Source organism: Dendropsophus ebraccatus, chromosome 12, assembly GCF_027789765.1.
Source record: "Dendropsophus ebraccatus isolate aDenEbr1 chromosome 12, aDenEbr1.pat, whole genome shotgun sequence".
Taxonomy (NCBI): Eukaryota; Metazoa; Chordata; class Amphibia; order Anura; family Hylidae; genus Dendropsophus; species Dendropsophus ebraccatus.
In genome coordinates this window covers 18,394,291-18,409,453 of record NC_091465.1, presented here as the reverse complement: position 1 = coordinate 18,409,453, position 15,163 = coordinate 18,394,291, and the positions used below count along the sequence as shown (strand labels likewise).

At 44.1% G+C, this 15,163-nt stretch overlaps 1 protein-coding gene across 8 annotated transcripts in view; it reads right to left on the bottom strand.

Annotated features, from left to right (window-relative positions):
• Nucleotides 1-385: 385 nt before the first annotated feature.
• The window catches only part of ROBO3 (roundabout guidance receptor 3), a 310,461-nt gene continuing 295,683 nt past the window's right edge, over nt 386-15,163 (bottom strand). For all 8 annotated transcript variants that reach the window (XM_069947694.1, XM_069947692.1, XM_069947699.1 and 5 more), the window contains 14 exons: nt 14,831-14,955; nt 14,370-14,541; nt 14,101-14,289; nt 13,956-13,979; nt 13,818-13,863; nt 13,109-13,257; nt 12,466-12,741; nt 8,369-8,507; nt 7,554-7,778; nt 7,265-7,434; nt 6,635-6,742; nt 6,182-6,361; nt 5,647-5,798; nt 386-497 (listed from right to left, as the gene is read on the bottom strand). In XM_069947694.1, coding sequence (XP_069803795.1) covers nt 486-497; nt 5,647-5,798; nt 6,182-6,361; nt 6,635-6,742; nt 7,265-7,434; nt 7,554-7,778; nt 8,369-8,507; nt 12,466-12,741; nt 13,109-13,257; nt 13,818-13,863; nt 13,956-13,979; nt 14,101-14,289; nt 14,370-14,541; nt 14,831-14,955 — 1,967 coding nt within the window. In that variant the 3' untranslated portion in view covers nt 386-485. The remainder of the gene's footprint in view (nt 498-5,646; nt 5,799-6,181; nt 6,362-6,634; nt 6,743-7,264; nt 7,435-7,553; nt 7,779-8,368; nt 8,508-12,465; nt 12,742-13,108; nt 13,258-13,817; nt 13,864-13,955; nt 13,980-14,100; nt 14,290-14,369; nt 14,542-14,830; nt 14,956-15,163) is intronic.

Here is a 15,163-nt window from a genome sequence, read left to right as displayed (position 1 = left end):
TCATTTAAAGGTCTCAGTAAGTTTGCGCCCCCATGGCGCCAGTCCTTAGTCTCCACCCCCTTGTCTCCGGCTGGCACAATCCTCGGTCTTCGCCAGAGCACCGTCCTCTCTGCCTGGGCCGCATGCAACAAGCCTTGTGCTTTTTACGTATTTTTTTCAGTCCTGTCGTTCTGTACACGCGAGTGCAAACATCGTACTGGCTAGAAAACTTGGCACATTCAAAAACAGCAACATTTTTTTAATGTACAACTTGCTTTTGTAACTTTTATAAATATAGTAACGTCATTTCCATTCTCCGGAAAGGATCCCAGGAAACGGGTGCAATTATTTACATGTAAAATACGAAAAAAAAAAAAAACTTCTGAAAAAGTCATAAATAAGCCATGAATGGAAAATACTGGAAAAGTTTTAAAGTGTCTTTGACGAAACGTCTCTGTGTACAACGTCGTGGCAGGAAATTGAGTTTAGCGGCGGCCGCTGTCTCCTCATCTCTTGTCCTGGGGGGGAAGGGAGAGAAATATACGGATTAATGGTGGATTCTAAGCTGAAAATATTACACAGCAATTCAACCGAAATTCTGCGCGTTATCACATCCAAAATAATTGTTGGCTCCCGAATGTAACACGTAGAATACTGTAGACATGACTGATACACGGAATAGGCCAATATAAGCCTGTGTTACCCATCCCCAGAACAATCATTCAGCCAAGAGTTATTGAAGGTGTATGGCTACCTTAAGAAAAGCCATCAGACTTTTTGCACATAGCCACAGGTGCAACAAGTATAATCTATATCCTAAAAATCAAAGTCTGTCTGTCCTTCTGTCTGTCTGTCTGTCCTTCCAAACGCCTGAACCGTTTGACCCCAAATTTGGCACACAGATACATTGGGTGCCCGGGAAGGTTATTGCGAAGGTCCCGTCCCCGCCAGATGTACAGGAGGGGAGGGGGAGGGGAAAGAGAGGCGCCCCATAGAGATGAATGGAAAAATCTCCTCACTGCACACACAGGTGATATAATTAGCTGCAGCAGACACGGCAGTTGGAGCCTTAGCAACCAATAGGATTACTGCTTTCATTTTCACAGGGAGCAATGGTTGCTAGGGAAGCTGCCTCACAACATCCACAGTAATAACTGGTAGACACCCTACTCCATCTATACAGTACATGTATACAGGACCCCCTACTCCATCTATACAGTACATGTATACAGGACCCCCTACTCCATCTATACAGTACATGTATATACAGGACCCCCTACTCCATCTATACAGTACATGTATATACAGGACCCCCTACTCCATCTATACAGTACATGTATACAGGACCCCCTACTCCATCTATACAGTACATGTATACAGGACCCCCTACTCCATCTATACAGTACATGTATACAGGACCCCCTACTCCATCTATACAGTACATGTATATACAGGACCCCCTACTCCATCTATACAGTACAGGTATATACAGGGCCCCCTACTCCATCTATACAGTACATGTATATACAGGGCCCCCTACTCCATCTATACAGTACATGTATATACAGGGCCCCCTACTCCATCTATACAGTACATGTATATACAGGACCCCCTACTCCATCTATACAGTACATGTATATACAGGACCCCCTACTCCATCCATACAGTACATGTATATACAGGACCCCCTACTCCATCTATAAAGTACATGTATATACAGGGCACTACAGGTATACCAAACTGTGACTGGGTAACACTGCTACACCAGACCTGACCAATACCGCCATACTGTGCTGGATAACACTGTCATACCAGACCTGACCAATACCGCCATACTGTGACTGGATAACACCTCCATACCAGACCTGACCAATACCGCCATACTGTGACTGGATAACACCTCCATACCAGATACCGCCATACTGTGACTGGGTAACACCGCCACACCAGACCTGACCAATACCGCCATACTGTGACTGGATAACACTGCCACACCAGACCTGACCAATACCGCCATACTGTGACTGGATAACACTGCCATACCAGACCTGACCAATACCGCCATACTGTGACTGGATAACACCCCCATACCAGACATGACCAATACCGACACACTGTGACTGAATAACACTGCCATACGGGTAAATACAACCCTGCAGGTATACAGGACACTACAGGTATACAGGACCCCAAAACTATACACTACAAGTGCACGGGACCTCCACAAAACTATATACTACAGGTATACAGGACCCCATATTTTACACTACAGGTATACAGGACCCCAAAACTCTATACTACAGGTATACAGGACCTCCACCAACTATATACTACAGGTATACAGGACCCCAAACTATACACTACAGGTATACAGGACCCCAAAACTATACACTACAGGTATACAGGACCCCAAACTATACACTACAGGTATACAGGACCTCAAAACCATACACTACAGGTATACAGGACCTACACCAACTCTATAATACAGGTATACAGCACCTTCACCAACTCTACACTACAAGTATACAGGACCCCAAATATACTACAGGTGTACAGGAACTCCACCAGCTATATACTACAGGTATATAAGACCCAAACTATACACTACAGGTATACAGGACTTCCACCAACTCTATACTATAGTTATACAGGACCCTCAAAACTATTTACTACAGGTATACAGGACCCCCGAACTATATACTACAGGTATACAAGACCTCCACCAATTATACACTACAGGTATCCAGGACCCTCAAACTATAAACTACAGGTATACAAGACCTCCACCAACTATACATTACAGGTATACAGCACCAACTATATACTACAGGTATACAGAACCCCCAAACTATACAGTACAGGTATACAGGACCTTCACCAACTGTACACTGCAGGTATACAGGACCTCCCTCAACTATACACTATAGGTATACAGCCCCCCAAACTATGCACTACAGATGTGCGAGACCCCTAAAAACTATACATTGTGGGTATACAGAACCCCTCCAACTATGCACTACAGGTATACACTAATTCCACTGATTAACTAAGATGAAACAATACCTTTAGCTTGGCCTCCTGGGCACCTTAGAACAAATCTAATTAACACACTGACACTTTATACATTGTGGGTATACAGAACCCCTCCAACTATGCACTACAGGTATACACTAATTCCACTGATTAACTAAGATGAAACAATACCTTCAGCTTGGCCTCCTGGGCACCTTAGAACAAATCTAATTAACACACTGACACTTTATACCCGGGCAGCGCCGGGTACATTTTCTAGTACAGAATAAAAAGAGTATCTTACATATCCTGTATGCGCCTACACTAGCAGAATAGTGAGTGCAGCTCTGGAGTATAATACAGGATGTAACTCAGGATCAGTACAGGATAAGTAATGTAATGTATGTACACAGTGACCCCACCAGCAGGATAGTGAGTGCAGCTCTGGAGTATAATACAACATGTAACACAGGATCAGTAAGGGATGGCATATGTAATGTTCATCTACAAGTAAGGCAAGAATCCCCCCATGATGCCTCTCAGGCATGGATACACTGGGAAAATTTCAAAATGGGGTGCCAACAAATGAATGTTCAGGATGTATACAAGCTTTGGCTCAGACAACAGTTTGATTGGCCTTCAATGGCTGATAACAGGGGACAAAAGACTGCTCGCCATCTGACTGCAGGTGAAGTTCTCGTATTCATCGATCCTAGTCTTCCTGGACCTTCCCTGTATCCGCTCGGTCACATCTCTAGCTATTCCTCATAATACACTGATTCTTATGGGAGAAATTCCCGCGGATGAGAGATTTTGCCCTTGTGAAAGGAAGCCGTCAGTAACCTGACAAGAAGAGGCCGATAAATCCATCACGTCTCCTGTCACCTACAGAAAGGTGCACAAAAAAAGAGCAGATATTTCCCCTGGGAATGAGCGGGGCTCTCGGCTTTCATGAGTCTCGTGTGATCGGGTTTCTGCTCGAGGCTTCGGCCTCTCGGGATCTTTGAAGTCCTCAGGTTGAGGTTTTAGTGAAGTTGTGGAGGCATTTACTGGTGTGCGGGGCCCGGAGTCACCTGTGCAGGAAGGTACAGCGTCCCGGGGGAAAGTGTAACCAGATCTGCTGCTCCGTACAGCTCAACCGCCGGCAGCCGGGGAAAGGCTTCTGGTTTTATGTCATCCCAGTAATGGGTCTCACTACAGAAAAGTTACCAGTTGCATCAATATCTTTGAACTATGGTGAATAATAATATTGACCAAAGATGTTATCACCAAGCTTTCCCCGACACCTGAAAGGCTCAGCTAGGTGTGCAACAATATAAAGGTATGGGAGTAGAGATGAGCGAACCGGGTTCGGGTTCGAGTCCATCCGAACCCGAACGATCGGCATTTGATTAGCTGGGGCTGCTGAACTTGGATAAAGCTGTAAGGTTGTCTGGAAAACATGGATACAGCCAATGACTATATCCATGTTTTCCACATAGCCTTAGGGCTTTATCCAACTTCAGCAGCCACCGCTAATCAAATGCCGAACATTCGGGTTCGGATGGACTAGAGCATGCTCCAGGTTCACTCATCTCTAGATGGGAGGTTTTACCACGTAACAAGACAGGACATTCTCTGCTCTCATTTCTGAGGAACCTATAATGGTGGCCATATTGGCTCCTAACCAACTTTCCCAGATCCCTTAAAGGCAAGTCTCTCTAGTTATACTGTCATCTGCTTTGTACGGTGGGATAACCAACACCTATCTATTCCTGTCCCATGACTCACATTCTCAGGCATTCTCCACATTTGCTTCTATTAAAGTTAATAATGTTCTTGGGCTGAAAACCGGCACAATGTGTCCTCAAGATCCGTCATCGCCCGAGGCTCCAGCTGCTGAAACCCTTCATGGCTCTGCTTCTATGGGGTGAGTGAGAGCCGCCATTACTCATCGGGCCCCATAGGCAACAATAAGACACAAAATATCATATTGTAGCTTTGAAACCTTAGACTGGAGTCCGGGCGGCTGTAAGAAGACTCGACATTCAGGAAGAGACGGAAACTCTCATCATCACACCATGCATCACCCTCCCGAACTACGCGCAGCTTGTAGTCACCAATAATACGGCACTGATGAGCGCTACAGACGGGCACCTCCTATTACACTGTATAACGTTAATATACAATCTGCACTGACACAACATGTGGCCTGTGTCCCACAAGATATAGTCCTGACTGTGTACATCATCAGAGCAGCAGCTGCAGACCCCAATGTAACGCTTAGTACACAGGGCAGGGGGGGGGGGGGGTCTTATTTTCAGTGCAGTTTTGAAATATTCCTAATAGGTGATTACAAGTTTTGGGCCGGGGGCTGAGGTCCCTGTGATCACACACATAGGGGCGCTGTGCCCCCTTTACTTCTGCTTGTCTCTCCTCTGAAACCTGAGAATGCAGGATACAGATGGATACAAGGTCTCAAACATTCTATCTATCTGTACACTGATGCCAAGGAGAACGGAGCAAACCCAGAGGGGCACACAACTCGGCTGTGATCAGTGGGGGTCTCAATACCCCAAAACATCCGCCATGTAAGATGATTATAAGTACGTTTTAGTTCCTGTACTAGCAGAAGACACTTTGGGGTACAGTCCTCCCAGGGTGATCTCTTACCTCTTTCCGGTCCCCTGTTTTGCTTCTTCCGGATGGATGACTCCTGGAGCCTGCGGACCCCCGGGACGAGCTGCTTCCTGATGTAGAACAATTACTGGACATCTGACTTCTGGACAGGAAGTTGGGTTTACAGTATGGAATGATTTCTTCATCTACAATGATAATGGGAGAAAGGGGATAAGTACATGAACTACAACAACGTCCATGACGGGGGAGTCCTATCCGATCCTCCCCAACAATCTGCACAGATGACAAGACTCTAGTATTTCTCAGGTATATGATCCTAAGGCAGTGGACCTAACCTGTGGCTCTCCAACTGTTCCACAACCACAACTCCCATCAGGGCATGATGGGAAACGTAATAATGTAACAGCTAATGTGCCACAGGTTGGGTTACCCTGATATATAAGAACAGGATGGGAGTTGTAGTCTTACAAACAATTCCGGCAGTGATCCACCACAACCAGCTTTAGTTGGGTACATGGCACACAGAACTGCGGACACATAGACGATGAGGATGTGTAGTATAACATACCTTCTCTCTGGTGGAGTGGGTGTGCTGAGCCGCCCCGCTGGTGTCCTGCTCCAGATCTTCTCTCCACAGATGACGTGGTGGTGGTGGCGGCTTCTCTCTCCAGCGATGAGCCGCAATAATCCAGGTGGGGGGAGCCTGGCTCTTCATCAGCAGGTGGGGGCTCAGGTGGTGGGGGGAGATCTGGGGGGCAAAAAATGACAGACATACTTAGAATACAGAAATGTCCAGACTATAACTGGCAATATGGCGGGTAGTGTTATCATCACATTCATGTGCAGTGCTGAGGTGTTAGTGACAGGATGGATGGAATACATGCTTTATTGTCTTATGTGGAAATAAGGAGCAAGAACAAAGGAAGAAAAACAAACAAACAATGAATGTGAATTGCCCTGAGCACAATACATGTTGCAGGAATAATTTTTCCGAAAATTCTAAGCGAATAAGACGACTCACCTCCCTGCTTGGCCTCCCGGCGATAGTGAGCTGATTTCGATTTCTTTTTTCCTTTTGATTTCTGTCCAGGGGGCGTACTAATATCTCCTGAGAGGGGTTGTGCTTTTCCTGAGAACAGAAGAATATTATTTATAGTAATACCATTCTTGTACACTGGGGGCAGTATTATAGTATATATATAGTATATAGTAGTTATATTCTTGTATATAGGAGCAGTATTATAGTAGTTATATTCTTGTACACTGGGGGCAGTATTATAGTAGTTATATTCTTGTATATAGGAGCAGTATTATAGTAGTTATATTCTTGTATATAGGAGCAGCATTAAAGTAGTTATATTCTTGTATATAGGAGGCAGTATTATAGTAGTTATATTCTTGTATATAGGAGCAGTATTATAGGAGTTATATTTTTGTACATAGGGTCAGTATTATAGTAGATATTTTTGTATATAGCAGCAGTATTATAGTAGTTATATTCTTGTATATAGCAGCAGTATTATAGTAGATATTTTTGTATATAGCAGCAGTATTATAGTAGTTATATTCTTGTATATAGGGGGCAGTATAATAGTACTTGTATTATTGTACATAGGAGGCAGTATTATTATAGAGCACTGTCTGTACTGACCTGTGTTGGGGTAACTGACATTCTCTGAGCTGAGTGTGGGATTCTGGCTGAGGTTCCGTCTGTGCCCATGCCGTGGCGTCTCTCCCCCCTCTGTATAAAGGCTGGGGTTCGACTGTGTCAGCGGGGGACTGGGTGCTCTTTGCATTGGTACAGATCCTGATGGCATTCGTCTATATATGAAAAAGGAAAAAACAACATACAGCATTGCAATATTCTTGGACTCAAATGCGTTATTCCTCTATAACTGAGGACAGCACACTTTATACATATGGGTTGAGAAAATTCTTACCTGGGATGGGGGGGAAGGTCAAACTGTTGTAGCCTGGGGATGTCCTCTGTCTCATGGAGCTCATCTCGGGGGGATGGAGTGAGTGTAGCCGTGGACTGCTGACCATAGGACTGTGCTGGGGAAGAAGCTTCTCCGCGAGGGGGTGGGGGAGGACAATCTTCTGGAATATTCTCCATCAAATACGTCCTTTCTGGTAGCGGTGGACACCATTCCTCTGACTCAGAACTGTAGATAATAATACATTTTAATCCTGGATTGTGCATAATATTGCAAATTTACAAAAATCTCCAAAAAAATGCTAAATCCGTTTTAGGGGGAATATGGGGCCCTCACCTCCCTTTTTCTGTTTGTTATACATCTGCAGGACCTATAGTACTGAGACTTGCCCCTTGCCATTTCATGACTTCTAATATCTACATATCAGCAGGGCTACACAATATATTCTAATAAATACTCTGTCACCGGCTCATAATCCTCCATTTTCGACATTTATTATTTACAGTTTAAGTGATAATATTCCCAGAACAATAAATCATTTCGCTCTTGCTCTTTGTTGAACGTGATCTGAGTGACAACCAGGAATGTCCACAGATGTAGCCGTACTGGGGCCTCAAAGGAGAATCCGGCTTCATTGTTGTGTCTATTACAATGAATCAGACGCTCAGGTCCGCGGTTTACAAACAGCAGAGTCTTATATTAGCGCAATTATAAACAAACATAAACGCTCGCCAGGAAAGTGCTGGCTCGCTGCTGCCTGACAGACACTGGAGCAGAAGCCGGGCTGGAAGAGGCGGCTCGTCTGGAGGAAAACTCACTTCATTTCCACATCGGAGTCTTCATCCTGGTAGTGATTCAGCTCGTTGGCTGGTGGTGGAGGCGGCAGCACTTCTGTCCAATTCAGAGACGGCGTCTTCACTGGTTTCCCCATTGCTTTTTGTTTACCCGGCTTATTGACTGCAACAAGACAATAACAGCTACATAGAAATCGGGAAACATTACAGAATAATAGTCATGTAATATATAGTGATCGGACAGAATTCTGCACTGATCCTATAGTGACTGATCATAGTAATTATATTCTTGTATATAGGAGCAGTATTATAGTAGTTATTGACAAGGAAGGAGGGGTGGATCGCACCGCCCTCGCAATCTCCGGCAGCCGGATTCCCAGGAAAGAGACCTGTGAGGTGTCCCCACTATGGCCACTGAACTCAGGGTGCTCCGTATAAGCAGTAAGGTAATGTACAAATAGAAAGTCAAAGATACGTGCACTCACCGATGTAGTGTGCCGCTGGGGTACTTTAATGGAGGTTACATCCAAACGTGCAGGGAGGGGGGAGTGGAGGCAGGTGTATTCTCAGGTGTAGACAACAATTGTTTCACGTGTTCCCACGCTTCTTCCGTAGACCGGAAGAAGCGTGGGAACACGTGAAACAATTGTTGTCTACACCTGAGAATACACCTGCCTCCACTCCCCCCTCCCTGCACGTTTGGATGTAACCTCCATTAAAGTACCCCAGCGGCACACTACATCGGTGAGTGCACGTATCTTTGACTTTCTATTTGTATATTATAGTAGTTATATTATTGTATATAGGGGCAGTATTATAGTAGTTATATTCCTGTATATAGGGGACAGTATTATAGTAGTTATATTCTTGTACATAGGAGCAGTATTATAGTAGTTATATTCTTGTATATAGGGAGCAGTATTATAGTAGTTATGCGGTTCAGGGAAGAAACAGAGTGCTGCACCTCACACCTATGGCTGATACTAGTGCCCCTAGGCTAAATAAAAAACACATCAGAATTTTGTGTATGAATTGATCAAGCCATACTGCCCCATGTACCTCGTGCCGGTATCTGATACACATGGGTCCCTACACTAAGTCCACACCGTGCCAGTCAGTGGCCACCAACCCCGCAGGCGTGCACAGTCAGGGAACGGGGGCCATGGGACGGCCATGCGACCCCCATGCCACAGGACCAGACCCAAAAACACCACACCAGAACCCGGCCAGCACCGTCGGCGGAGAAGGTCGCCCCCAAACAGCACAAGTCTGGATGAGGTATTGCGCTCACCATAGCTGCTGCAGACAGAATGGGAAAAGACAGGAGGGATTATAGGGACCCATGTGTATCAGATACCTGCACGATGGTACATGGGGCAGTATGGCTTGATCAATTCATATACAAAATTCTGATGTGTTTTTTATTTAGCCTAGAGGCACTAGTATCAGCCATAGGTGTGAGGTGCAGCACTCTTTTTCTTCCCTGAACCGCATTTTGTTTCTCTTTTCTCCGTGTTTTGCACTCCTCCTGGTGAGACCCACATGACCGCAATTAGCAGGAGACACCTGAGTGCACATGGTTTTAATCCCTCCTGTCTTTTCCCATTCTGTTTGCAGCAGCTATGGTGAGCGCAATACCTCATCCAGACTTGTGCTGTTTGGGGGCAACCTTCTCCGCCGGCGGTGCTGGCAGGGTTCTGGTGTGGTGTTTTTGGGTCTGGTCCTGTGGCATGGGGGTCGCAGGGCCGTCCCATGGCCCCCGTTCCCTGACTGTGCACGCCTGCGGAGTTGGTGGCCACTGACCGGCACAGTGTGGACTTAGTGTAGGGACCCATGTGTATCAGATACCTGCACAATGGTACATGGGGCAGTATGGCTTGATCAATTCATACACAAAATTCTGATGTGGTTTTTTTATTTAGCCTAGGGGCACTAGTATCAGCCATAGGTGTGAGGTGCAGCGCTCTTTTTTTCTTCCCTGAACCGCATTATAGTAGTTATATTCTTGTATATAGGGGGCAGTATTATAGTATTTATATTCTTGTATATAGGAGCAGTATTATAGTAGTTATATTCTTGTATATAGGAGCAGTGTTATAGTATATTCTTGTATATAGGGGGCAGTATTATAGTAGTTATATTCTTGTATATAGGGGGCAGTATTATAGTAGTTATATTCTTGTATATAGGGGGGGCAGTATTATAGTAGTTATATTCTTGTATATAGGGGGCAGTATTATAGTAGTTATATTCTTGTATATAGGAGCAGTATTATAGTAGTTATATTCTTGTATATAGGAGACTGTATTATAGTAGTTATATTCTTGTATATAGGAGCAGTATTAGGCTATGTTCACACAACGTAAAGAGACCGGCCGTTCCGTGACCCGACCTAAGTACCAGCCGGATGATCTTTCCAGCCGCAGTATTCTGATGCGGGCCGCAGTTCACTGAATTACGGCGGCAGAAAACTGACATGTCAGTTATTTGCGGGTCCGCATGGGATCCCAGCGGGAGCGTATACGATATGTATACGCTCTTGCCGGGATCCCATTGAAGTAGAGGCATTGTTCCACTCCGCACAAAGTACGGCCGTTGTTGCCGATGGCAATAACGGCCGTACTTTTACGTAGTGTGAACATTATAACTACTACCCTTATAGTAGTTATGTTCTTGTATATAGGAGCAGTATTATAGTCTTGTACAAAGTAGCACTATTGTAGTAGTTATACTTGTTCACAGAGAGCATTCAAAGCTCTGCTCTTATGCTGTCAATCGCAGTGTAAAGTGAACAACAGACATCAGAGAGACAGGTAGGCAATGTAAAAAGTATGCAGTTTTGCCACGAATGGCACAATTCTTGCTACAACTGCGCCTTTTTATGTTTTTGTGATAAAAAAAATAAACATTTTACTGTAATTGGTGCAAATCTGGCTAAAATAGTGGCTTTAAGTGTAAATGTGTGGTAAAAAATGTTGTAGTTTTACCATGGTTGGCACATTTCTGAATAAAATATTGCTAATTTAGCACAATTAGCTATTAAAAATGGAGCTAATTTAAGCTAGAATTGTGCCAATCGCAGAAAATTTTCGTAATCCCCCCACCACAAACGCACTGTAAAAATGGTGCAATTTCAGCAAGATTTCCACCAATGCCGGAAAAATTGCATAATCTTTTACAGCAAATTTGCAGTAAAAAAGCCCCAATTTGAGCAAGAATTGTGCCATTTGCGGTAAAACTGCATAATTTTTACTGCAATTTTGGGGAATTTGACACAAATTTATACTGTAAAAATAAAGTTGAATGATAGATGTCACAATCATATACACAAAGTACACAGGATTAGTTAAAGGGATTACCTAATGTGGAGTAATGTGGATGCATCTGTCTCTCTCCAACGTCTGTTGCCTGCTCCCTGCACTGTGATTGACAGCATAAGAGCAGAGCTTTAAATCTCCCACCCTCCCTTCCTGGTCACCCTTAAAATTGCTATAATTATTGACGTACATTAATTGACAATAGTCAGTGGAGCTAAAAATAGTGACACTTAGGGCCCTATTCCACGGGACGATTATCGTTCGCATAATCGTTAACGATAAACGATCCAAACGACCGCTATTGCGAATGACCTGAAATCGTTCACCCATTTACATGAAACGATAATCGTTACTTATGATTGTTCTTGCGGTCGTCTTGTCGTCGCTATTGCCTTCGTCACTACTGAGAACGACCGAACGTCGTCTAATTCAATGCGAACGAGCAACGATAAAAATAGGTCCAGGTCTTATTAAACGATCAACGATTTCTTGTTCGGTCGATAAGTTAACTGCTATTCAACCGAACGATTATCGCTTAGATTCGAACGACTTAACGATAATCTGAACGATAATCGTCCCGTGGAATAGGGCCCTTAGTGGCCAATGTTATAACTTTAAATTTAATACGGGAAACAACTTTTTTTTTTTTTTTTATATATATATATAACGTGAATTACAAATATGTTAGCTATTGATACCTCTGTCAGAATATGCAATATGTATTATATAAGTTACATTCTTTAACACCAAAGGTATATCCGATAGACGATAAATTGCTGCTTTTCTCTTTCCCGATTTACATACCATTATCTGTCTTGTTACGGTCCGGCTGTGCATAAAGAATTCCAGACGTCCCGGCCTGTACGTTCCAGGCATTGTCCTCTGATTCAGGAGAGTGCAGGTTTGCACCCCCGTAGGGCACCACAGGCGTGGTGGCATAGGGAGTAGTGTGCTGTGAGTAAACTCCATTAAAAGTCCTCATGTCATCACTGGTGGGATCAATGGTGCTGTAGATTGGTCCATCCGAGACACCAGTCCCAAATTTCTCAGTCTGTGCGATGTAGTTGGAGATTCCAGCATCTGCCCGAACGAGAGAAGATTTATTAATTCCACAATGTTTCTTCTAATTGACTTTTTTGTTATTGAGCAAATCGTTTTCCGAATTAATATAAAGAATCAACAGGGCAGAAATGAGATTTGCTCTGCAAGTGATTATAAAGGACGACTACCAGAAAATTATCTTTATTGTCTAGAATACTTTATTAGGATCCTCAATTTACCTGATCATCAGCAGAGTTCGGCAAAACAAAAGCAAATTTGTAATGTAATGTTTGGTCACTGTGTGCATCGGCTGCCAGACAGTCATTTAGGGGTCAGTCCATTATGCTCTTGTAATCTTTTGGTTATACTCTACAGTGCAGGTACCGCAATGGGGTCTGTAGCTTACCATTGTAGTATCTCTCTGCAGGGTTAAGGTTTCCTGGGCAGCAGTTCACCGCAGCTTCCTTAGGCTTTCCGTTTCTCAAGAGATTGGTTGCGGGCCAGGAATCAGCCAGCCAGGGGTAGTTAGATGCACTTGTTGCCAACATTCCAGGCCTGGAAACAACAGACATATATGAAGGGAACCGCAATGGGGTCTGACATCATGCTAAACTTAAGGGGATTTATCATAAACAGTGTATCTCTTAAAGGGGCAACTTTCATCCAGGAACAGTGTAACACTGTCAAGTCTGATATTGTATAGGAGATCCACCAATGTAAATGAGCTGCAATACCATACACCAATGGTGGACAGGTGAGGTACTATACTATTACATTTTGAGGAACACTCAAATGGATGACATACAGTCACTATGGGATAGGATATGTATTGTAAATCTTACTTGAGCCACACACGTGAAACACAGTTACAAAGTTCATGCATTGAGAGGCACACTTACTAATCCTGTGTATTTCTTAGACCAATGATCTCCAACTTGTGGCTCTCCAGCTGTTGTTAAACTACAACTCCTAGCATGCCCACACAGCCTGGGAGTTGTAGTTTAATAACACCTGGAGCCCACACAGGTTGGAAATTATTGACTCTACCATACAGATGAGCGCAACTTAAAAAAATTAGTAAATCGTCCCCAATGTGTTGACACATGTTCTCTCACCTGGCTGTTATATGACTAGAGGAGCCATCCGTGTGAGGAAAAGACACTGAAATGAAATAACATTATTAATAGGTAACCTGATAATATCTGCCAATAACAGGAGGATGATGATGATGATGAGAGGAAGTGAACAGTTACCTGCTGGGGTGTAGGCGAAGGAGGCTGCAGAATAAAGACACAGACAGTGTTAGTTTTCTCTGGATCAGTCACTGTATGGGTGACATTCACAGATACTACACATAAGGACTTACTGTCCTATTGAGCATACATAGAGTCCACTTACCTGTATAATGGCTCAGCTCCTTCCTCTTCTTCCTGCGGCAGTATATCCAGACACTGAAGCACATCAAGATCACCCAGCATGCACCACCAATGCCTGCAATAAACGCCGGCTGCTTCACAACATCGGTGATCTGTTCTGTCAGGCTGACTGTATCACCACTGTTGATAGAGACGTGATCTGAGGATGGTTCTGGGGAAAAAAAGGAGAGGATATCACTGGTATGCCACTAAAATATAGGCCTTTCATTGACACACAGGAGGAATACTTACTGATCTGAATGGTGATTGGTTGGCTCTTGACTCCAAAACCGGCACTTGTGGCAGCGGCAACTTCAACACGGTAAAGAATCCCCGGCACCAGGCCCCGTATAACTATGCTGTGCTGCGTGCCGTCCACTGTTCTGTTTATATGGTAGCGAGACTCGTTTCCTAAACACCAAATCTGCGAAAGGGAAAAACTAGAAGCATTAAGTAGTGTGAACATAGTGTTCTCCCCCAGTCTCTGCATAGACTCACTATAGGATCTTTGTCCAGGGAGAGAAGTGTTAAGTCCTGGTTCATTCTAGTAGATCACATGTTAAAGGTATTTTACATAGGACAGGTAGGCTGTGTGTTTCTAGTGTATTCTTCCTATCACTGATCACAATAGAACTGTGGATCTTCGGCAGGGTATCACCCCTATATAATAGTAGGCTAAATGTATAAAATATTTCACCCCACTGCGCACTCACCCGGTAATCCTGGATGATCCCGTTCTGGTGCTCCACAGGGGGAGGTTCCCATGTAATACTGATATTTGTGCTGTTACTGGTTCCGACCGTCACTACAGCGACAGATTGGGGCGGTGCACTGGGGACTGCGAATTAAAAAAAAAACATTAAGTTGATGTTCTATTATAATGAAGTATTATTACAGTCTATTCCATTGTGCAGTGTTCTGAAGTTACACTTCACTCCAGGAGCACATTCCCTGGATCATATCTCTTCTCGTCTCCCCGTCCACAAGTGTCTCTTACGCCGTCTGTCTTTATAATTTGGAGACCTGTGGATTCCTTAGCATCAGCG